The 23,536-nt window shown below is 38.8% G+C and overlaps 2 protein-coding genes across 7 annotated transcripts in view; both read right to left on the bottom strand.

Moving 5' to 3' along the window:
* Window positions 1–4,971, bottom strand: part of C16H1orf105 (chromosome 16 C1orf105 homolog) — a 99,448-nt gene extending 94,477 nt beyond the window's left edge. Inside the window, exon 1 of the mRNA NM_001205494.1 lies at window positions 4,758–4,971. Within this exon, the coding sequence (NP_001192423.1) occupies window positions 4,758–4,778 (21 nt within the window). The 5' untranslated portion in view covers window positions 4,779–4,971. The remainder of the gene's footprint in view (window positions 1–4,757) is intronic.
* Window positions 4,972–6,689: 1,718 nt separating this feature from the next.
* DNM3 (dynamin 3) overlaps window positions 6,690–23,536 on the bottom strand; it is a 651,174-nt gene continuing 634,327 nt past the window's right edge. For 3 of the 6 annotated variants that reach the window (XM_059875296.1, XM_005216884.5, XM_005216889.5), the window contains one exon: window positions 12,757–17,918. In XM_059875296.1, the coding sequence (XP_059731279.1) occupies window positions 17,849–17,918 (70 nt within the window). In that variant the 3' untranslated portion in view covers window positions 12,757–17,848. Of the gene's footprint in view, window positions 8,902–12,756; window positions 17,919–23,536 lie in introns of those variants that run through there. The other 3 variants (XM_059875295.1, XM_059875294.1, NM_001243284.2) reach the window with 3 other exon arrangements.

The raw sequence follows: 23,536 nt of genomic DNA, 5'->3' as shown, positions 1-23,536 counted from the left end.
CCCCAATATCTATTTATTAAAACATTTATTGTCCACCTAGGCCCACCTCTGTTCACTTCTACCATTCACATTTTATGATGTTTAACCTTAGAAATGTATTCATTCAACAGATACTGAACACTATCTATATGACAGATACCGCTTGTTCTGTCTGTAAAACAAAGTTCCTTGACCTAGTGAAGCATACATTCTAGCAAGAGGAGACATGATAAACATAAGCAGAAGGTAATAAATGCTATTGAGCAAAAAAGGAAAAAGTAGCAATGGAATTCAATAAGGGGGTCTGGGTAGGTCTCACAGAAAAGGTAACATTTAACCAAAGGTTTGGAAGGAAGTGAGGGAATTATCCACGGTCTCAGGGGAAGAGCATTCCAGGCAGAGGGAGGAGCCGCTGCAGAGGCAGAAGGCGGCATGATGTGTTTGGGGAATAGCCAGGAGTGGCCGAAATGAAGTGAATGAGGAGAGCAGAAGAGGAGGCCAGAGAGGGAATGTGGGAGACTAGGCTCATTCTGGATGCTGTGGGGCAAGAGTAGAAGCAGAAAGCATTAGAGGAGGCTCTGATATTAATCCAAGCAGGGGATATGATGGTGCCGCAAACCACAGTGATAGCAGAGGAAGTGGTGGAAAACAGTCACCTTCTGGATATAGTTTGCCAGTAGAGTCAAAAGCTTCCTAGTATGTTAGATGGACGGCATGAACACAAGAGAAGAATCATAAATGACTCGAGGTTTTTGGCCTGAGCAAATTGAAAGATGGAGATGGCATCCATTGAGATGGGGGTCCAGGAGATATGGGTAAAGATTCTGGGAAGGAGGGTCAGGAGTTCAGTTTGGGGCATGTAGACATGTATGAAATGTAGACACCCAAGATGAAATGCTGAGTCAGGAGTTGGGGATATGAGTTTGAATTTCAGGAGCGATGTATGGGATGAAGATAGAAATTTAAGGTTTGCTGGTATATAAATGGCATTTAATGCTGTGTGACTGGATGAAATCACTAGGAAGGAATTTCATATAGAAGAGGACTAAGACATCCAAAGTGAAATGTTGGAGAGAAGAATAAACAAAAAGATTTGGCAAGCACAACGACTGAGGCAGGAGGAAGATCCAGAGTTTAGAATCCTGGAAACCAAGTGCAAATGATTCAGGAAGAGGGGATGGTCAACTGTGATTAGATCAAAATCTGAAAAATCAAGAAAGCAAGGACTGAGCACTGATGACTGGATTTATCAAGGAGGAGGTGATTGGTGTCCCTTAATATATATATATTTGTGGAGTGGTGAGAATAGAAACCTATTTGAAGTAAGTTTAAGAGAACAAGAGACGAGAAATTGGATCGGCAAGTACAGGCAACTCTCTGGAAGTTTTGCATCAAAAGGGAACCAGGAAATAGGACAGAAACTGAAAGGGGAGGTGAGGGCAAAGAAAATGTTTTGTTTTGTTTTTTTAAGATGGGAGAATGTTTGTATATTGATGGAAATGAAACAGTAGAAAGTAATAGTTGATGTGAGAAAGGGGAGAATTAACTGCTGAGGTCATGTTCTTGAGCAAGTGAGCACAGGGGAGGGACTGGCTTCAGGAAGAGAAGAAGAGTTGGTCTCTGGGAACAAGTGGGAAGGCGCGACGTGTAGATACAGATGCAGGTAAGTGGGTAGATGGCTAGTGGACAGATGAGGTGATGGGAATCTGTGGATGTTCTTTTCTGATTGCTTCACTTTTCTCAGGGAAGTAGGAGGCAAAGAATCAGCTGAGATGTGAGAGTGAGGGGAACTGATGGAATGAGGGGATATGAAACAGTTTGTGACACTGGGGGAGTGGATGAACTAGGGATGCTTAGTATAAATGCCCAGCAGTAGTAAGGAAGGGCTCACTTGAGACTGGTAGTCATGAATTTAAAGTGAAGTTGGGTGTGTGTGTGTGTGTGTTTTGCTGACCTTGTACAGCTACATGAGTGCAAACTAGAGCAGATGGGGAGTTGAATTTACCCAGGATGGTGATTAATCAGACTGAGAGAAGGGCAAGGGAGAATAGTAATTATACATGGGCATGATTATAATGATTGGCCATGGAATTTAAATTGAGTAAGAAGGAGAATGAACCTCAAGAAGGGTGAAAAATGGAGATGAAGGACAGGGCAAAGTTCTATGGATTGGAAGTGCAAGGGGTCTGAAAGCCAGAAAGTAAAGGCCGGAGAAAAGATAAAGACAAGGTTGTGACTTTGGAAGTGAATAGCTGAGGTGGGGGGAGGGCAAGGATATTGGAGAAGTGAAGTCCAAGGAAATGAGAAGTGAGATGGAAGTGGGGTGTTGGAAGGTGTAGGTAGGTGGAAATCTCCAAGAATTAAGACAGGAGAATAACAGTGAAACAGGAGCTAAAATCATCAGGAGATAAAGGAGAAAGAACTGAAGGTTGGTAGATAAATGAACATATGGACCAGAGCCTTGTGGGGCGCTAATGACTAATTTCCTGAGAACCATGCAAACTTCTAACAATGGGGCCATGCCATTTCTAGAGAAAGTTTGATTTTGGGGAAAGTGATCAGGGCTGAAGTGAGAGCCAGGGTTTGATCAAGGTGCTGGGAACCATCAGGACTGAGGAGGGCGGCTCCTCGGACCACTGACAGGGCTCTGGCTAGCTTAGCTGCAGCCAGAGGCGGAGGAAAAATGGCTGAGGTTCTGTAGGAATGAGCTAGTTTACCAGCCCACTGCTTTTGGCTTAGGGTTTTACAGCTCACAGGTGCAATTAACTTTGGCTCATTTACTTAGGGAACAATAGCAATCACCAGCCAAATCAAAAAGCCCTTTTCTTCCCAGGTCTGTTACTGTGATTAGCAGGAAGACTCCCCAGAGATAAGAGAGGCTCTGCTTCCCCACAGGCCAACATCTGCTGGGCACCAGGGGCCTAGCAACACCACGGTACAGGTGCCATCTCGCCCGTAGTATGATACAGGGGTAAGAGTGCCCGAGGAAGAGCCTTAGAAAGGCATGGCCTTTTCTGTCATCATCCAGCAGCGGTTGGCACCTGGGTTTCAGGATCAGCCTGAGTGAGGTCTTGTGCCCTAACAGACTAGCTCTCCAGTCCCTTGACTGTACTTTTGCAGGGGTGGTGGAGCACATTTACCAGAGCTGAGGTCGAGGGGTACTGTCCCCTCAGGCCCCGAAAAGCTAGCTTTCCCCAGCTAAGGGGGCTGCTTCTGCTTTTCCCAGCTCACTTACAGGACAGCCCCGGGGCCTTTTGCAGAGCCCAAGAACACTTGGACTCTGGTCAGTGAGAATACTGCGGGTCTCCTGCTCTTTATAAGCTGCAAAATAAACAGATCTTTAGGTCCCAGGCAGCTTTTGTGTTTGAGGCTGAATGTGTTTCTGTCTTTAAAAGAGGAAAAAGCAGCAGGAGGAAGAACAGTCTCCTTGGCACTAAATTCTCTTTGCTGCCTCTAGAATACAGTCACAGAGAGGAGGATGAAAAGTGAGCCCTTAAGAATCTGAAAGACTTGTTTTTCCATTGGGTTATACGGAGCTTCAAAAATATCCTTTGTTAGCAGCTGTTTTGAGAGGGAGGACCCACTTCAGTGTTACGCTCTTGAGGATCGTAAGTCTCTTTGGACCCTGGGGCTTGCTAAGACTGTCTTTACTGTGTGCCCGCTCAAGAGGATCACTGAAGATGTGAACTGTGATGAGATCAGGACCTGATAAGGAGTACTGTAAAATGTGATTTGATTAAAAAAAAGCATGAGAGTAGCAGTTTATAGCGTTGACTCATCCAACAACCTACCACCTGATCCAATCTTAAATGTTGACAGTACTGTGATCTGATAGTAATTTATAGTATTAAAAAAATCAAAAATCAAAATACAGATGTATATTCAAATGGACTTACTTACAAAACAAAAAAAGAGGCTCAAAGACTTAGAGAATGAACTTATTGGGGGAAAGGACGGGAGGAAGGGATAATTAAGGAGTTTGGGTTGGAGATGTACATACTGCTATATTTAAAACAGATAGCCAACAAGGACCTACTGTCTAGCACAAGGAACTCTGCTCAATGTTACGTGGTAGCCTGGATGCGACGGAAGTTTGGGGGAGAATGGATACACGTATATGCATGACCGAGTCCCTGTGCTAGTTACCTGAAACTCACAACATTTGTGAATTGGTTATACCCCAATACAAAATAAAAAGTTTTTTTAAAAAACAGGTGTATATTATGGTAATGAAGGCAGCTAGTGTGTCCATTTAAATGAGGAACATACAGGGGTGTGGTGGCATTTGAGCTCCATCTGATTTATTCAGATATAGATTCTATAGGATTATAAAGGGCAATAGAGGTTTTCTTCTTTTTTAGCTATCTTTTCTCTCTGTGGATGAGGTTCATGTCTTTGAAATGGATTCACAGTTGCAAAGATTTATTTCAGAATCTTATGGAACTGGACTAAAGATTCCAATATCAATTTTCTGAGTTTAAAAAAAATTATACTTAGTGCTGAGTTATAAAACAGATGTTGTCAAGTACAGTATTTTTCAAACTCAGGGATGAAGGGGACTGAAGGGTCCAAGCTCCAAACCCACTGAAGGTGTCCATGTTTGTATGTGAACAGCTGAGGTTATCTCCTTATCTCCTCTTGGCTCTCAACTTTGAGGATGTTTGCTGAAAAATGCTTCAATGTACATGTGGCTCCCAAGGCTTACAGACATATATTACCAGTGGAAATCTCTAAGGAGAGTATGGCAAGTTTTGTTTTTGTTTTTTTCTTTTCCCTACCTTTAGTTCTCTTTTCTCCATCTCTTGCGTGGTCTGCGAGTTTCTAGCTAGAGGCTGGAGGACTCTCACTCCTCTCACTGCGTCCAGTGGAAGACCATTGCAGGACACCTTCTGAATCTAAAGCCTTCTTGTTAGAAGCCAAAGCAAAGTTAACAACAGACTGCTTCAGTTTCAATCCCACTATGTCTTTCTCAACCCACACTTAACATGATTTAGAGTCTATTATACTATTCCATGAGAAATGAAAAGTTTGGTTTCTGATTGGCTGAAATGAGTTCTGTTATTTTTTTGTCAGAGGTCAAAATCACCACATTCTAGAATGCTAGCAGGCTTTGGGTCAAGTGGATAATCTGATTCTAGGACTCAAATAGTTGCTTTAGCATGGAAGTCAGTAACAGTTCTCCCTGGAAAAAAGTCCAAAAGTTTTTCCTGTCATAGCTTATATTAGAATTTCTTATTTCCCTATTTTGTCCGCTACTTTTATCCTATTAACGTATCTGGTATTCCCAGTAACTAGGACATTCTTATAAATTCAAGGAATGTTTGATATATAAAGGGATGGGAATACTTAAGAATATGTATTAAAAATATAATAGTTTATTTCTCCCAAAGATCCTGATTCAACTCTGAAGAACTGTACTTCTTCAGCTCTCTATCCAATATTGAGGGGTGAGGAGGGAGGGAGAGCTGAGCAAGGGTATACTATAAAACACAGAAATGGTAGGAACAATAAAGAAATATGAACAAACCTCTGAATAGTTTAATTTTACTCCAGGCTTCTTCCCACCCCCACCACCCCATCCCGTCAGTCCCCTTTCTTCTCACCAGTCTAATGTGAGGATAGGGCCATACCTGTTGGTTGAAGAGATGGATTAGGATTGCCACGGAATCATTTCATTCAACTACGACTTCAGCTTTACGTTCTCATGGTCATCAGATCAATCTAAGTTTTAAACATCTAAATGGTATAACATTGCACATAGAAACAAGTTCAAATTTCAGAGGGTGGAAAAATACCAAACACTTAAAAAAAGAAATGAATTGAGGTTTTCCTTCCTGTTGACAACCTCTGTTTGTATTTGGGGAGGTGGTGTGATATAACCCAGGAACTCTGGGTCTGTTGGGATGAGAATGCTATCAAATGAGAATGTTACACGATAAGAATACTGATTTAAAAAGTTAAAATGTCTAGACTGAAGGTGAAAGGAAGGGCAACAGACTGCAAGCTGTGTGGTAGTCTGCATCAGTTCAGTCACTTGGAGGTAAAGTTGAGCTTTGGTTGACCCTCTGCTTTGGTGTCTTTGAATTTCCTTAGTCACCAGCGCTTCTAACTCTCAGTCACTGGACCTGTGATGCAAATACACAGTGATGTATTAACATGCAAGATGAAAATTTTCACCTGAGAGATAAGCTGGTTTTGCATTTTGGGGAGGAGCATGTAGTCCTTGAAAAAGATTTTTATGGCCCAGAGAAAGGACATTGGTAGTGAGGGTCCTCGTTGCTGTACTGAGGTGGTTCTTGCCCACATCTGAGCTGCCTCTCCTTGCCAGTGCTTGTCTAGGTCAGCCAGGAAGTGAGTGGAACACCGAGTCCTGATCAACAGTGTTTTACTTTCCCATCCTGTAGTTTCTTTCTTCATGTGCTAAAGCAAGGCACATGGAGAAGTGATCCAAGAGGAGATCCTTTAAAACTCGAACATAGATCAAATAAATATTCAAAAGGAAAACTCTGAATTAAATCTCAAGCCTTTAGTGGAAGGCTTCAGATCACATATTTGGCAGGATAAACTATGTTACCTTAACAACTTATTGACCACAGACATATTAATTCATCTTTTGTTACACAAGCATTATTGTCCTGAGTATTTCAACAGTCATTTATATAACAAATCACCAGCCACAGACATTAGTTTCTACAAAAATCTCCTGGTCAATAGTGTGTTAATAATAATCATTTTATTTGGGTAAGTCTTTGGGATTAGTTTTTAATGATAGCTTAAAATTTCAGAGTTGAAATTATCATTTGAGGATTAAGGTATAAAAAAAGTTCTCTTCCTGAAAACTCATAAAGATTTTGTTCTTCCAGTACTTTACTGACATCATTAGTAATCTTCTCAATGTGGCAACATTTCTTTGCCTTGTATTTTTACTCGAATGATGTGTTTTTTCCCCTGAACTTGCCAAATAGAATATATGAGGTTTACATGTTTCAGACCAAAAATTTCTCCCATAATCTAACATAATCTTATGTACTTTATCACCTAAAAAACAATGAAAATAGGAAAAAATGTCTTCATTTTTTCAGTTCAGTTCAGTTCAGTTGCTTCAGTTCAGTCCAGTCGCTCAGTTGTGTCTGACTCTTTGTGACCCCATGAATCGCAGCATGGTCCATCACCAGCTCCAGGAGCTTGCTCAAACTCATGTCCATTGAGTCGGTGATGCCATCCAACCATCTCATCCTCTGTTGTCCCCTTTTCCTCCTCCAAAATGTCTTAGTGCAAAATGTCACTGGGAGATTCCTGGGAGCAGACTGAATTTATTCGGTTCTCTGTGTCTTTTCTAGACACCCAGGATTTTTGCTTCATCTTTCACTCTTCTATTGGACAGACATTTCAACTGAAGATCGATTACTATTGTCCACCAAATATCATCCTAAATCACAATGCTTTAAGAACTTAAAATCAGTCATTTTCAATTGAAGCTCCTTTGCAGGTCAAATTATGTATTTTTCACCATACCTGGTTTTAGTTGAAACAAACTCCTATTTTAACTTGGATCTTCTTTAGAAAAAGAAACAGAACACATTTCATTTTTTATATAGAATAAACTTTGTTTTTATTATAGACATGGATCAAAAATAGAAGTTTTTCTGTACATATGACATACAGTGCAAATGAAAGGCTTTTAAATACCACAGACAGACATGTTGTTGGACACAAAAGGAGATGAATGATGGGGGTTAGGATGGTCGTCCAGGAACTGCAGGAGGGGGTCGCCTAGTGAAAACAAAACAAAATAATAAAAAGAAAAACACAGATGCGGAGGAAGAAAACAATGTTTAAACCAGAAAACAAATCCAAATAAGAGCATGCAAAAATAATCCCACAAAAATCAAATTTAAATCAGACAAAAAACATGCAGACATGCAAGGGAAATGAGAGATCACGTGGCATAGTAAGCAGCTCCTGGGATGTTTCCTGGCTACCAGTCATGTGCTAGGTATGAGCCATTTGAGCCTACTCCAAACCCATATTATTTTGTACCATGGAATGATATTCATGCAATCATATTCAGGAAAACTGGGAATAGTACCAGAGCCACATACCTTTATAACTTGAGTATTTGTTTCCCAACCCTGATTTTGTGACATTCAGTTATTTTCAAAGATTTCAATAAATGTTGTGAAATCTCCATAGGGGGAGAGGGAGTTGATAGAGCAGTATGACAGGGGAAATTTTTTTTAAGCTGAGGGACAGTAGAAGGCAGCGAGAGATCAGATGAGCAATGTAATCACAAGGTGGAAAATATCAGGGGTCAATCTTGGAGAAAAGGGTTGGTAAATGAGAATTTCCTGCAGGTGAAAATCCTGATGTGATAGCCTTTCTAGGCCCAGGCAAACTTGGAGGCTACATCTGGTTCATGGTGACGTGAGGATTTTGTAAAATTTCTCTTTGACTCTGAGTTAGGTGCAACTGAAGCTCTGATTTATTCTGAACTGGGTCCAGGGTAAGTGAAATTTGGTTTGCTGGCTCTTTCTCTGTATCCCTAGCCTGGCTTGCATCTTGTCAGGTTCACTGGTTGTGAAAGAAGGGTCCAGAGAAGTGGTTAGTTTTGACGTCAGCCTCTGGATGATGGGCTGGTAGAGAAGATGCAGTAAAGGCTACACAGCAAGGCGCAGCTCTGTAAGTAGGACAACAGCAGGCCAGGAAGCTTTCCCATGGGTTTCCTGCAAAAGTCTATGTTTAATTTCCTCCTTCTAACTCAACTGGTAATGAGCTCAACATTACAGCAAGCCATACAACTGCGAGGTTAGTTCAGTACCCCGCTCCCTGTGGGACTTCTTTTTGGCTACTCGTCCAGGTGTTCAACAACATACTCACTTCCATCTTACTTCTGTAACACTTCAGTGAGTGGAGCAAGGAGGTCTACAAAAAAACAAAAACAAAAACAAACTTCTTTTTCATCTTCTATAAAATGTTAATGCAGCCAAGCTGAAGGGGGTATTTCTTAGCAACAGTGAAAAATGATCTTACCTTTCCTAAAGTCCAAGACCAATTTTTCTTTGGTCCAATTTAAGCTGGCTGCACTTAAGGAGGCCTCCCATCCATTTATATGATGAAGAACTTATTATGGGTCCCTAACCTTTCAACTGTGGGGGGTCTGCAAGCCTTTAGCTTTAGAGATCCAGGTAATGGGTATCCCTAGTGTTTTTGTGAAGAAAGTGTAATTAAATTCCTGTCAGGCTTGGTGAGATTTATCACCTGCCCAGCAAACAGAAACTATTTTTGAGTTCTGAAGGGGCTTTAGAACACTTTAATGACCTCAGCAGGGTGGGGAGGTGAGCCATTAAACTGAACAGCAAGTCCACAGTGCTGAAGGGACATTTTGTCAGCATATGCCAAAGCGCCTTCCTGTTTGAGTTTGGTGTTCTAGTCCAGAAACAGGGTCAGAAGCTTTATGTCTTGGAATATATTTCATGAACAGCTAGAATGTTTGCTTCAACCACCGGAGAAATGTGTATACATTTATCCCCTTAGCTCTTTTCTTTCCTCTTCACTCATCCTGTATCTAACTTTCCACTTGTTGCCAAAAACACATCCTTGGTGATGACACCATACATTGGCTCAGAGCTACTTCTATTATGGATCTTGGCAATTTTTTTTTTTTTACTTTTTCCAGAATTTTCTATATCAGGGATTTCCAACCTCTGGGGATATAATGACTGATGATCTGAGACTGAGCTGAAGTAATAATAATTAGAAATAAAGTGCACAATAAATGTAATGCATTTGAATCATCCTGAAATCATCCCCACCCCCTGAACCTCTGCCCTGGTCAGTGGAAAAACTGTCTTCCACGAAACCCATCCCTGGAGCCAAAAAGGCTGAGGACTGCTGCTCTGTGTTACTTAACACAATGCTGAAATGCTTGAAGGCATTTGCTGAAAATACTGGGGCTTTTTATATGAAGGGCAACAAAGGAACTTTCTATTGTTGCCACTTCTAACAGTTGAAACTTGAAGTATTGAGTTTGGACTACTGAGTGGGGATACTGAGTTGCTAGCACTTTTGAAAGCTCATCATGCCAGCATTCACTGTACAAGCAAATTCTCCCTAGTCAAGATGATCATTTCAGGTTATACCTCCTTAAGTTTTCTGAAAATAACTTCAGAGAATCGTTTGGCCAAAACAGGAAGTAGAGGGGCAGGAAAACCTGTGTGTGGAACATGGGCATAATTCATATATACATAAAAGACCCCATTATTCTTAAGAATGATGAATTACCCACATTCTCTTGGATCTACCTCAATGCTGCAATCTGTTCTTATGGTGACATTCCTCTGGCAAGAGCCCTGGAAAGGCCTTCCTTATAACTTTGTTCTCTTCTGTTACAATCTCACAAAACATGCTCTGCTTGTTTCCTTTGCCCATCACTTAGATAACTTCACATCCCTGAGAAGTGGGTGAGCCTGACGGCTTGGGAAAGTGAGACAAGAAAGGCAGTAAGAACAGGTGTTCTCAATGTTTCTCTGATGATCTCCACTTTTAAGTCAACTTTGATTTCTCCCTTCACAAGCATTAGGGGTAATGTAATTAATTCAAAGGAGTGGAAAAATTGTCTTCCAGGAAACCAATCCCTGGAACCAAAAAGGCTGTGGACTGCTGCTCTATGTTACTTAACCCAATGCTGAAATGCTTGAAGGCATTTGCTGAAAATACTGGGACTCGGCTCAGTATACCTTTCTCAGGTAATTACATGACTCCCAGTGTATTCTTGTGAAGGGAGAGATCTAAGTTGACTTAAAAGTGGAGATCATCAGAGAAGCATTGAGAAGAAGGCCTGTTCTTATTGCCTTTCTTGTTTCACTTTCCCAAGCCTTCAGTATTTTCTCTCACTTTGGAGTGAGAGAGTCAAAGTCATATTGAAAACGTTCTGAGTTCTCCACAAGGCTCCCTAGGACTCATGGCATGTCTGTCGCTATCTGCTTTCAGGTCTCCTGCTCCTATGTGACCTACCTGGTTGGGTCTCAGACCCCACTGTGACAAAGCACCAGAATACCAGGAGGATGGTCCTAAATTGGGATCTCTGGTTACGATGACATTTTACCACCCAACTTTGTGTTAGTGATGGTCTGTACTGGGATAATCTCACTCAATGCATTTGCCTGAGGCGAAGAGCTGACTCATTTGAGAAGACCCTGATGATGGGAAAGATTGAGGGCAGGAGGAGAAGGGGACGGCAGAGGATGAGATGGTTGGATGGCATCACGGACTCAATGGACATGGGTTTGGGTAGACTCTGGCATTTGGTGATGGATACAGAGGCCTGGTGTGCTGCGGTTCATGGGGTTGCAAAGAGTCGGACACAACTGAGCGACTGAACTGAACTGAACCTGGCCTAAAGCCACTAAAACAGTGCTTCCTAAGGCATGTACCTCAGAACACTAGTCCTGTAGTATAGTTCATAGATGCTCTATGAACAAAGCATTGATGTTAAAATAAATGTGAGAAACATGGAAACAGTAGCCCTGTAATCTGATATGAGAGCTTCTGTAGAGTCTTCTAGTAAATAAACCTTTAATTTTTAGTCATCTTTTCCCAAGTATATTTAATCGAGAGGGTCTTGGTGTATGAATGTGTAAAACATTAAAATCTCATGGAGTGGACTTTGGGAAACTCCAATTAAAGTTGTAGTTTTAGCCAACATCTCTTGCATGCACTAAGTATCAGGCTGCCTCAGTGTGAAAGAACTCCAAGAAATGGTCTTAAAAGGGGCAATGTCAGGTGTGTGATGAAATGAGTACTTCTCAGGATTAGATTTAAAGATTCCAGCAGAAAAACAAGAATCTTGAAAACTAATTGGGCAGATATTTACATTGATGTCAGAACTATTTTAAAAATACAAATGGAAATCTGCCAAACAGTTACAATAAGGTCCTTCGGTTTGGGTATTTCTGTCAGGAACAATTCTGAATAAGAATCATGCAGTAAGGCTTGCACAACACAAGGGCACAGCAGGATTCACATCCTGACTCTCTCTTCCATTAAGAGGCTTCCTCTGAAGACACTAATGGATCCTCTCACAGAACATGTATAGACATGAGAAAGAAATTACAACAGGAAAGTGTGAATTAACCCAACAGTCTTTCCAATTCATCTTTCCACAAGGAGTCTATGCTAAATACAAAGGGAAAGTAAATCAAAATTTCTCCCCTCCCATTCCCTTCTTACAAAGAGTCTTTCTCTATTCTCTGGAAATTCAGCTGGGATAAGGACATGTGTAACTACTGAACACTCTTCCATTTTCTTACTACCGGGGAAATGAAAAGTGGTAACTTCTCCCATCAACACACCATGAGTAAACAATGGAGGTCAACTGTTGAGTCAGAAGCTCAATTACTTTCTGTAAGAAATGCCTTCTGTAGACCTAGATTTTCAGAATCACTTCCTTTTCAATAGCTAAGTGTCGCGGTGCTTCCTGGCAAGTGTCACTTTGCACGCTCCAGCAGCCGAAGGTTTGTGTCCTTCTTTAACTTAGTAAAACAATGACTTCAAGTCAGTAAAAATGTTTCCCACTCTCCTGCCTTTGATTTGTTCAACTTGCTCCCTTTAAAAATCTCATTCTTCCCCAAATTAATGACACTAATGTCAAATGCTATCATTCTCCATACTGGTAATTCTGGGACAATTGGATTAAAAAGAGTTCTAAGTATTTACAAGTCAGATCTTACCGATAAGCAAAGACATGACTCAAATATATACAAGAATGAGGAAGAGGGAGTCCTTCAAATGTTATCATTTATTTCAGGTTCAGTAGTACAGCTTCACATTTTCACAACAGGTACACATGACCTTCTAGAATGATACAGGATTTAAAGGAAGTTGCTTCAAAATGTCCATTCACAGAGTCCATCCATATATATCAGCATTAAGAAATCCTGAAAAATGCTTTTTCAGGATTCTGACAGTGGAAAGTATTCTGGCTCAAATAAAGAATTGACATAAAAGGCAAGATTTTGCTTCTGTACACTCCTTCTTAATATAAAAAAGCAAAAAAAACAAGTTTGATTTTGAAAAGGGAGAGAAAAGAAACATAGGTAAGCAAAACAAAGGCTATACATATGAAATTAAACAAATCAAGTAATGGTGGAATTTCTGATTGGGAAGGATCATTTTTATCAAGTTGACAATAGACAATGCAAGAGATTAGACAGAATAATTTTACAGTAATTTAAAAAACATTACATTAAGAAATCAGAGGGTAAAAATAAAAAAAGAAATGAAGCCTTGAGCTGAGCCATGTGTAAAACCTCAGACCACAGAGGTGAGTGTGTGTGTGTGTGTGTGTGTGTGTGAAAGTCGCTCAGTCATGTCTGACTCTTTGCGACCCCATGGACTGAAGCCTGCCAGATTTCTCTGTCCATGGAATTCTCCAGGCAAGAATACTGGAGTGGGTTGCCATTCCCTTCTCCAGGGGATCTTCCCAACCCAGGTCTCCCATATTGCTGTCGGGTTCTTTACTGTCTGAGCCACCAGGGAAGCCCAGACAGGTGAGAAGTCTCACCAACATACCAGTATGAACAGGTCTTAAGACAAACAGGAGATTCTTCCTTGAGTTCCCTGTCTTTTGTTCTCATATATACCAACATTCTTACACATATATACAGATAGCAATGCATATACAACATATGCTTCAAAATCTTAAAATTTCACAATACAGAACACCACATAATGTTAAACATACCAACTAGACAGGATGACTGAAGATTATCTAAAAGACACACTTGAGCTTTTGAGAAAGGAATGAGCGATCTAGTGAACCAATAACTGTTTCTTGGAAACTATCAACAGCCTCATTCACATTAAACTCTGAGTTCATAGCTTTCAGCCCTCTTGGTGAAACAATATAAAACTCATGGCTTGAGTCTCAAATATTATCTTCTTTCATCGAGTTCCATAGTTCAAAGACCTACTATTTAAGCTTTATTCTCAACGTTAAGGAGATTCCTGTCAATTTCAAATAATTATACTGTCCGACAAATGAAAAACGTCTACCTGAAAAAGTGAATGGATGACTTGCCTTTGAGGTATTACATAACTTCTTCCCTGCATTTTAAGCAATTTACTCAGAAAAATCCACTACTTGTATTATTATACTGCTAGATCCCTCTAAAATTTTGACATTTACAATAGAGATAAAGATGACTATATAGACCAACTTAGCTTTAAAAGATTCAGCTCAGCAATCTAAGAATAATTTTTATAACTCTATCAGCGATCTTAAAGGTAGGTTTACAGATCTTACACTTACTATGAGCTAGCTATATTGGCAAAGATAATTTCTTCTTTAAGAGCAATGTTGTGAATTTAGATGTAAATGTCTGTAAATTATTATTATTTTTTTTGCCTGCAGATGTTATTCTACCATGTTGTCATGGAAATTCTGAGCCTTGTGCCTCTCAGAATGAATACAATACAAAAAAATTTTGTACATCTCATGTATGTTTGGGAAATGAACCACTATTATCACGTATTATGGCAGATACTCTAAGGCTAACTCCTGTATTAGCATAGTTTAAAAAATAATTCATACTCACACATACAAAGCACATGTATACATATTTACACCCATACATATACATATATACACGATACACATACAATCACATTCATGCTCGTGGCATTTTAACAAGTAATTTTAAACCTACTTGCCCAAAAGGGCACAAAATACATGTACTTACACAAATTTACTATGTATATACTATACACATAGTCTGTATAGAGACACATGCATAGAAAGTATGTGTGTACACAGAAACATCAACATTTGTCACATACTGGTATTAGGTCCCATTTCATACTTGAGAATTATGGCTACAGTCTATACTAAAAAGTCATAAAATGAATATATATGACTACTCTTTAATTCTAAAGTCAGAAGGCTTATAGTTATATCACAGGAACTTGGTTTTATTATCATGTTTTGGAACAATGTTATTATCTGAACAAGTAGGCAATTTGCTAATTAAACAGACCCTACTGCTCTTCTATGTTACAGACTACAGCTAGAAGCAATATTCAAGGAGTCATTTTGGTAGATGACATCTGAAAATGTAATATATCTGTTCTAAATCAATACTATTTCAATCATCTGTCCACAACTGAGTTGATGGCAGGTCCAATTAGTCAATAAGCATGCAAGATTTAGCATGTGACAATAAAATAGATTGACCCATCAAATAAACACACAGTTTATTTTTCAAAATCCTAAAATCACTGTATGTTTTATTATACTAGACATGATGGAGCTGCATCTGTTGTTCAGGCAACATTGGAGGAATCAGGGGGCAGTTACACGAAAGACCTGAAGCGTATGGGGAATACTTAGAAAGCTCAGTAAGTGACATTCCCATCTAAAGACCTGATATGAACGCTGTCCTCTAAACTCTGCACATCCTAGAGCTTGTGACTTCACTTAAATTGACATCTCCTTTTAACAGGATGCAAACCCTTTGGGAAATGGGATTAATACTGATCACATGACACAGTACTGCAGTAAAGTGAAAATATTTTCCAACATGATGCTGAAATTCCAGGAGAGAGGCTGGGTTCTATTAGAAATAGCTTAGAAGTAAAATAAAACAAAAAGGCACACACAAGATGAGACAGCTGAGACAAGGAAACTGTGGGGTTATAAACCCAGAGCAAAAGCCAAAGGTGACAAATGCCACTGTTTATGACTGCATAAAACCAGTGCAAAGAAACTTGGAAAACAAATCTCCAATTTTCTTTGACATGGTTTGTGCTGATCTAAGAACACACCAGTGGTTATCCACAATATTTTCCTTTAACCAAAGGAAACTTTTGAAATATAGAAAAACGTAAAACCACATATAGCACAAAGCCAAACCCTGAAGTATATAATCCATTAGATGCCTATTTTAGAGAATTCAAAGGAAGAAGCAAAGGGAATCCTAAAAAGAGGAAATTTTCTGAAAAGATCTCACTGTAGACTATTCCTTTTACTTAACATATTTCCACTCAGCTGCAATGCTGTTTTAAAAATACGGTATGTATCTTGTACCTCTGTTCCATTCACAAAGAGTTAACATTTTTCCAGGAGAAAACATAAGATATGAGAAGATTTAGGGTGGCGATTTAGGGTGTAGTTCTTTATACAATCACTTGTAATTTAAAAGTTGAAGGGCTCTTTTTGTAAATCTTGTATTCTCTGGTTTTTGCCTGAGTGGCCTAGTTTTAACCCTTTAGAATAAGTTCAAAACAACACCATTCAACTTGGCAAGTTCTCTTTTTAATAACGGTTAAACGTTTTTACTTCATACTTTACGGGTATCTGCTTTGGGTATAAACTACACAGGAAATTAAAGTTAAGGTAATGTACAAATCATGTTTGCTGCTTTCAAAGGGAGACATTTCAGTTGGCTAACCTGATTTACTTCTGCAGAACATGAAATGGTGTCATGGGACACAAATAGGCAGTGAATATTTGGTCTGCTGTCTGGGGACAGTTAGCAGACAAAATTCCAGTTGGCTTCTGGCCATTTCCTACATGCTAATCATCTACTCCTAGGTAGTCCAAAAGTCCGCCTCGAGACTGAACTATTAACCCCCAGGCTAAGCTGCACTTGTAAATTTTAGAAATGTTAGAATTTGCCGATTTGCTTTAAATCTCGATGTCTTAACTATTTTCTGGAAGGACCTGGAAAGAGACCCTCAAGTTGTTTGACTGCAGGAGAATGAGCTCCGCTCTTAACCCGGGGCATCTTTTTTTTCCATGCCAGGTCCCATTTTTTAAATATGGCTATCCTATAATAAGGCTCAGGATTTATTAAGGAAACCTAGAATGGATAAAAAGTTACATTAACCTGTTTCAAAGGTAGGCTAAATTTTTGCATTAGGGAATTACATATTAGCATGGAAAGAGAGACATATTTTTGCTCTAACTAAATAAATCAAATGGAATTAGTGTCAAAGTGTAGTCAGTCATGCCTAAAATCAGATCAATATAAAAAATTAAATATTTTCTATGCTAGCCTTCACTGTAATCTGAGGAGGTAAATACATAAGTGAATAAAGAAATTACATTTGTCCAGACACTTCTTGAGATGTGATATTTTACTTCTTCCTTAAACTCTGAAACTAACTAGCCAAATTTACTGACTGACTACCAAAAAGCAAGCTTTGATTCACTGTTGAATATGCTTCTAGCACGAAGCAAAAACACACTGGCATGAGAAGCCTTCTAGAGCAAGCAATGCATTAACTTTTCCTTTGCAAACAACTTTGTGCTTCTGGAAAAGTTTTATTTTTAAGGAATCTTAATTTTAAAAATTACTCCCTATCAGTTTTATGAAATAAAGAGGAAGGAGAGAGGCTCTAAACAGGTAATCCTGGAGTAGGCAGAAACATTTATAATAGACAATATAATTTTCATCAGTCAAAACAGAATGCAGGAAAATAAGTATATCATTTAGGTCTAAGCCCACTATCTCTTATCTCTTAAAAATTACACTGAATGGGCTCTCTGGTAGGTAATGTGGGAAACCTGTCAAAGCAATTTCAAATATATGCCAGGGTAGGCCAATGGTCCACAAAGCAGAGGGCGGCTATACAACCTACTTTGGTCGATACAACATACAAAACCTTAAAGAGTCAGCAGTTTTCAACAGTCAAACCCCAAAAGTTTGACATACCATGAGCAATGAAGGTGAGTGATGAATGCATTAGTCAAACTGGTTACTTGCCTACTGATGTCCATACATGCGACTACTCATGATTTACTGCAACAGTTACCAAATATTTTGCTTTCGTAAAATTCATTAGTGATTAACTGCCATGCCAGACACTTCGTTTAGTCTAACAGGGAGGATTCTAGTGGACGGATTATAGTGGGACGAGTTGGTGATGGGGGTGGTCTCCGGCTAGAAAGAGAGAAAAAGAAAGGTAAAGAAACAAGTAGAGTAACTACTAGAAGGTTATCCCGAAGATACTGAGAAAGAGCCATCCCGCACATGCTCATGCACAAACAGGCTAGCAGGAATGGTTGCCATCTGGAATAACTTAATACTGTCACTTTTCACTCACCCAGCATTTTTTAATGAAAATGAGATATTTTTCATATGCAAATCTTTCTAAAAACTGAAGTCCTCCCTCCCAATACTAATAAAAATATTAAATCATTTAAAAGCCATCTGAAAAAAAAAATAAAAGCCATCAGAAATACACTGCATATTTCTCAGCCAGTAGAGTATGCCCACTTCAGCAACTAGTAAGGTATTTAGGCCTCAGAGACTAAAGGGGTTTGAATTTTTCTTCCCTTTATGTAATGTTCTTCCTCTTTTTTTTCCCCTGTCAGGATGTTAATTATCACTTCTCATTGCCCTCAGCAGTAGCTTTCTCCAATATATTCTATATTTTACTTCTAATTTACTGGGTACTAGAAAATCAGAAAATCAAGGTTCCTAGAGTTCTCTACAATAAGCATAAACAGGCTCAGGGTGAGTCTCTGAGTAAATTGCATGAGCTCTGGCTTCTATTTTGGGTCCTAAAAGTCTTATTTTTAGTAACAGTATTGCTCACTTTCTGATTGGTAATGGTGTTTCTAACAGCTGAGGTTTCTAAATAAACAAACTTCATATAATGAAATATTACTGTATCTGAGAATCTTCAGCTTTATACCAACTAATACTCTTTATTCATTGAACCCATACATTTATCCTAAATGCATTAATCAGCTTTTTATGTGTGTACTTGACTTTACACATCATATCTCAGAGGGTAATGTTTATAGCCAGTAAGATTCAACAAATTCTGCAAATTGAAACTTTTCTTCTTGATAAAACTCTTCCATTTATATTTTTCAGAAAGAGCCCTCCCGCCCCCTTTCTGGAATTACTGTCATGTCATTAAGTTTTCTTCTTTATTGGACACACAAAATTGATCCAATCAAATACTCTTTCTCAGGATGAAGGAGTGAAGTTAGAAAAGCTAAAGAAAATGGTTATGCAATGTTAAAAATTACAGAGCTATAAGATAAAATTAGATGGTCAAGGAAAAATCAAAACAAAAGAGGTATCGTTGGTTAATGGTAAAAGTACCAACCGCTTGAGTGCAAACTCAGATCTTAGTGGAGTTTCTTTTGCCTCCAGTGCTTGACAAATATCCAAGGAACTGTGGAAGAAAGGTTTTTTCTTGGGAAGGTGCATGCCAGTTTAACCTCTTACACTAAGTCTTATCACTTAAGCAGCACTCAGTTTTTCAAAGTGTAACTACAGATACCTTATATGCACAGTACGGAACTAAACCAATTCCTACTAGCTGTTTAATTTGGGTAAACAAGTAAGTCCTTTTCCCGCAAAAGGCTACGGGGTAGTGTGACCACTAGAAATGTTTGGGCAATTTCCTGGCTGGGAAAAATCCTCCTGTTATTTCCTTTTTGCTTATGACAACGCAAAAACACCTGCCCTTTCACTAGCATATGGCTCATTTTCATTTGACAGGGTTATATGTTTGACTTACATCCTGGCTTTGAACCCAGCCATTTTCTCCTTTGATGTGAACTTGCCAGAAGCCAGAGGTCATGTCCACTTGAGGTGTTTCATAGAGTGTTTAGCATGGAGCTGCTCTCAATGATGTCCTCAATCAGAGTTCTCTTCTGATTCTTTTGTTTATCTGCTAGAACTGTATTCCTCCCTCCACACCCACCTTGGTGAAGTTTCTCTGACCTACGTTTTCCTATCTTGATGCTTCTCTAGCATCCCAATGTATTTCTAGAATTAGGTTTATATATTTATTGCCACTGACCAGAAATGGACTATGTCTTAGTCATCTTCACTTTCTTGTGGTGTCTAGGTCAGAGATTGTCATTCATTCATTGAACGTTTGACAAATGAATAAATGAAAGTTACTCCCAGAAGAAACAACTTATGAATACTTTTGATAGCCACTGATCTTTACATTATACTAAGGTATTTTAAAAAAATAAATCACTGTTCTAGCAAAAAAAAAAAAGCCAAAACAACAGCTACAATGGCGTGTAGGATTTAGACTCTTAGAAACTCTACCTACAGGATATTTGACTGCTTAACTGTTTAGTAGATGTTTGGAATAAATACTAAATCACAGGCCCTTCCTCGGGGAGTTTGATAGTCACATAACGTATAGAAATATATTCTTAGCATTTTAGCAGTTATAGGAGGAGTGAGAAAGTTGGCCAGAATTTGAACCTGAAAAAGCAAAACTCCATCAGAAGGCTCAATAATGGGATGGACTTAATTAGGCAATTTTATTTGAAAAAAGTAGACTTGAAATGACAAATGCAGCGAGGGGCAGAATACAGTGTAGCATGGTGGGCTAGAAACTGTTCCATGCATATGTGATAGCTTGGACTAAGTGTTGTAGCCAAGACAGAAAGGAATGCAACTGAGTTCTCTTCTGATTCTTTGGTTCTTGGCTTAAATGTCATAGCCCAGCACTTCCTGACCATCGGATAATTTCCAACCACCACTCCTCACCACCTCATGGTTTTATGCATTTCATAGCACTTAACTGTTTGCCATTATGTATTTACTAGCTTATGGCCTGTGTTCTCCGGTAGACAGCAAACTTCTTGAGTGCAGAGACCACATATTCTGTATTTATTACATATATTCAGTATTCAGTATAATGTGATTAGAAGACAGTGAATAAATATTTATTAAATAGCAGACAAACAAGTGAATGACTGAAAAGTACCTACACAAAGATGTTCAGACAGGCTAGAGTATAGACTAGCTCAAGGAGAGTGGGTCCAGCGAGGCCAGAAATGCAACTTTTTTTGAAGCATTTGTCAGAGGTTTATATTTGAGACAGCACGTTTACACAGAAGTTGAAAGATGTGTATTTTAGCTCCAACTGCCAATTTGTGTAATCATTAGTCACTAAACTTCTCTAAGCCTTAGTGTTCTCATCTATGACACAGGAGACTCAGACTAGATGATCTGTAACATGCTTTCCAGTTATGCACTGCATGTATAATTTATTGAGCATGTACTATGTGGTCTGTATTATGCTCCATAATTTTTAAAAACTCAAATCTATTCATAGTGGAATACAAATGGGCTAAAACAAGTATGCAAGTGGTTTTACTACAGCACCCCATTTTAAGTGGAAAAAATGAGGCAAAATTTTGTAATTCAGGCTCAGAGCTTGAAAATACAATAGTGTGGTTAAAGCAGGGGCAAATATGATTTTAATCATGGCATATAAAATTTGAAAATCATAGGAGAATGTAGGTCTATAATGGGGTTAAAGAAACTAGAAATTAAGTGGGGAGGTGGAAGGGATGGACTCAATGATAGAGACAGAGAATAGAAAGATTGAAATACTCTGATGGCACAGCAACCTCTCCTTAATCTCCTCTCCAATCTTTGGGCTGTGTTGATGCAACGAGACAAAGTCAACGATAATAGGCAATTGCAGAAAGAAGGCAAGGCAGGAAACTAAAAAAATACAACTTTCTGTTATGTGCCAGGTCTTTTGTTTGTCTTGTTCATCGCCATATCCCAGAATTCAGCTTTGTCTTTGGCTCATGCTATTTTTTTTTTTTCAAATAAATAAATCAGCAGAACCTATCCATTACGAGCACTTTAAGGGAGTCCCTAGGGCACTAAATAGGCACTGCACCCTGTGTGGTGAATTAATGATTGAAAAAGAAGAAAGATCAAATTTCCATCATGGTCTCTTAAAAAAATTATGACATCTTTAAAATATGCCTAGTTTTAAGTTAAAATAACTCATACATGTACTTAGTAATTAAAAATCCTGAAGAGCTGGTCAAGCCTTCTGGAAGAAATAAGCACCATTTTATTTCTAAACAATAACCCCTTGATAATCTAGTAAGGGAAACAATCTAAGAGGAGCATCAAGTTGTTCAGTGTGAATTTTCTTAATAAGTAATGCTAAGATGTTTGCCAACTTCAACACCAGAAAAACATTTAAGGTTTACTGTTAAAGTTCATTTCATTGGTCCAGTTCCTAACCATTCAAAGAGTTTCCAAAGATATTCACCTCATAAGACAGTTTGTTTTGGGCCAAGCAGAGTTATTTGTTTTGTACCAGATTTTTCTCCATTACTTTGCACAGAGATGGGCTTCATTAAATTACCCATTATATTGAAATGGAGCATCTTGCATCACTTAGTGTTTATTGAAACACTGTGTGGTGTGTGGGCGGTTTATGGTTACGATAGAAGAGCCATGTTTCTGCTTCCAAATCAAAGGGAAAGATGTAATACTTCAAGTTGCATTTGTAGCTGCAGGGATGGGCCGGGTGCATTATTTTGGACAATGACAAATTTTGTAAGAAAGTCGAATGTTCATAAGGGGTGGGTGGCATGGTGGGGGAGAAACTGGCTACACTAATAAGAGAGAAGAATGAATCAATTCTCTGATTGTCTCATTTGATTCTTTTCTAAGAATGGGAGAACTAAATCTTCATTTGCTCTTCTCTGGGTTAGCTGGTTCTGAGTATTCACAATGCGTGACTGATCTTAACAGGGGTGCATCGTAACACCAATTACTGACATGGCTTGGTCTTTCTGCCCCTGCCTGTATTTCTCTTCAGGATGGAAAGTGAGATTTATCTATCTGATAAGTTTGTGAGCCAGCCTAGGCCTATGTAGCTCAGGCTCCATCCTTTCCTTACTTAAACCAAAATATCAGGACTCCCAGGCCGGCATTTTTTCTATAGGGCAGTCACATGGGCATGTTCTAAGGGTATATCTCTGAAATTAGACTGTACATCAGAACTCCCTGGAGGGTTTGCTAAAACAGAGGTTTCTAGGTCCCACAGACTTTCTATAGGGGTGAGACATTTCTAGTAAGTTCCTAGATTATGCTAATGCTGCTGGTCCCATGCTTTGAAAACTGTCTGAAGACATAATAAATGATTTTGTCCTTGCTTTCTTAGCAATTCATTTCACTTGCCAGATGAAGTCAGAGTAAAAAAGAGAAAGTGCTGGGAAAAACTATCTTAAGAAAGATGAAGAAATGGTTGTGGAAATTCTTTGATACCTTTGGAAATCAGATTCAAGCATGGGTCAAATTGGTTTTAGGTTTATTTTGTAAAGACTGAGATATTATACCACAGTAGTTTTTTTTGTTAGTCATCACCAGAAGAATAACTACTTGTTTAGAGAAGCTTGCTCATGAACATGGCAGTGGGTGCAGACACTAAGCACATCTAACCATGCTATTCCAAATTGTCATCTTTGAAAAGGGTACAACTGAAGCCCAGCCTAATTAGTTAGGTGGACCCAAATTTAAAAAAATAAAAAACTCGAAAAAAATCAAAGACTGATACTTTTAGGGGAATTAATTATATTTGCCTACAAGGACAGTTATTTGCATAAAAAGGATATGCAATTTATACCATAAGTTCTACTTATTAGATATAGGTAAAGTCTTAAAATATAACTGTTTTAAAATTTAATTTACATGTAATTGCATTTAGGGTCATTTGATCTTATTGATGAAAAGATAAAAAAGAAGGATTTTGTCTA

The sequence above is a fragment of the Bos taurus genome, chromosome 16, assembly GCF_002263795.3.
Source record: "Bos taurus isolate L1 Dominette 01449 registration number 42190680 breed Hereford chromosome 16, ARS-UCD2.0, whole genome shotgun sequence".
In the NCBI taxonomy this organism is placed as follows: domain Eukaryota; kingdom Metazoa; phylum Chordata; class Mammalia; order Artiodactyla; family Bovidae; genus Bos; species Bos taurus.
Note: the sequence above shows the minus strand (reverse complement) of the source record. Positions and strands in the feature narration are given on the sequence as shown.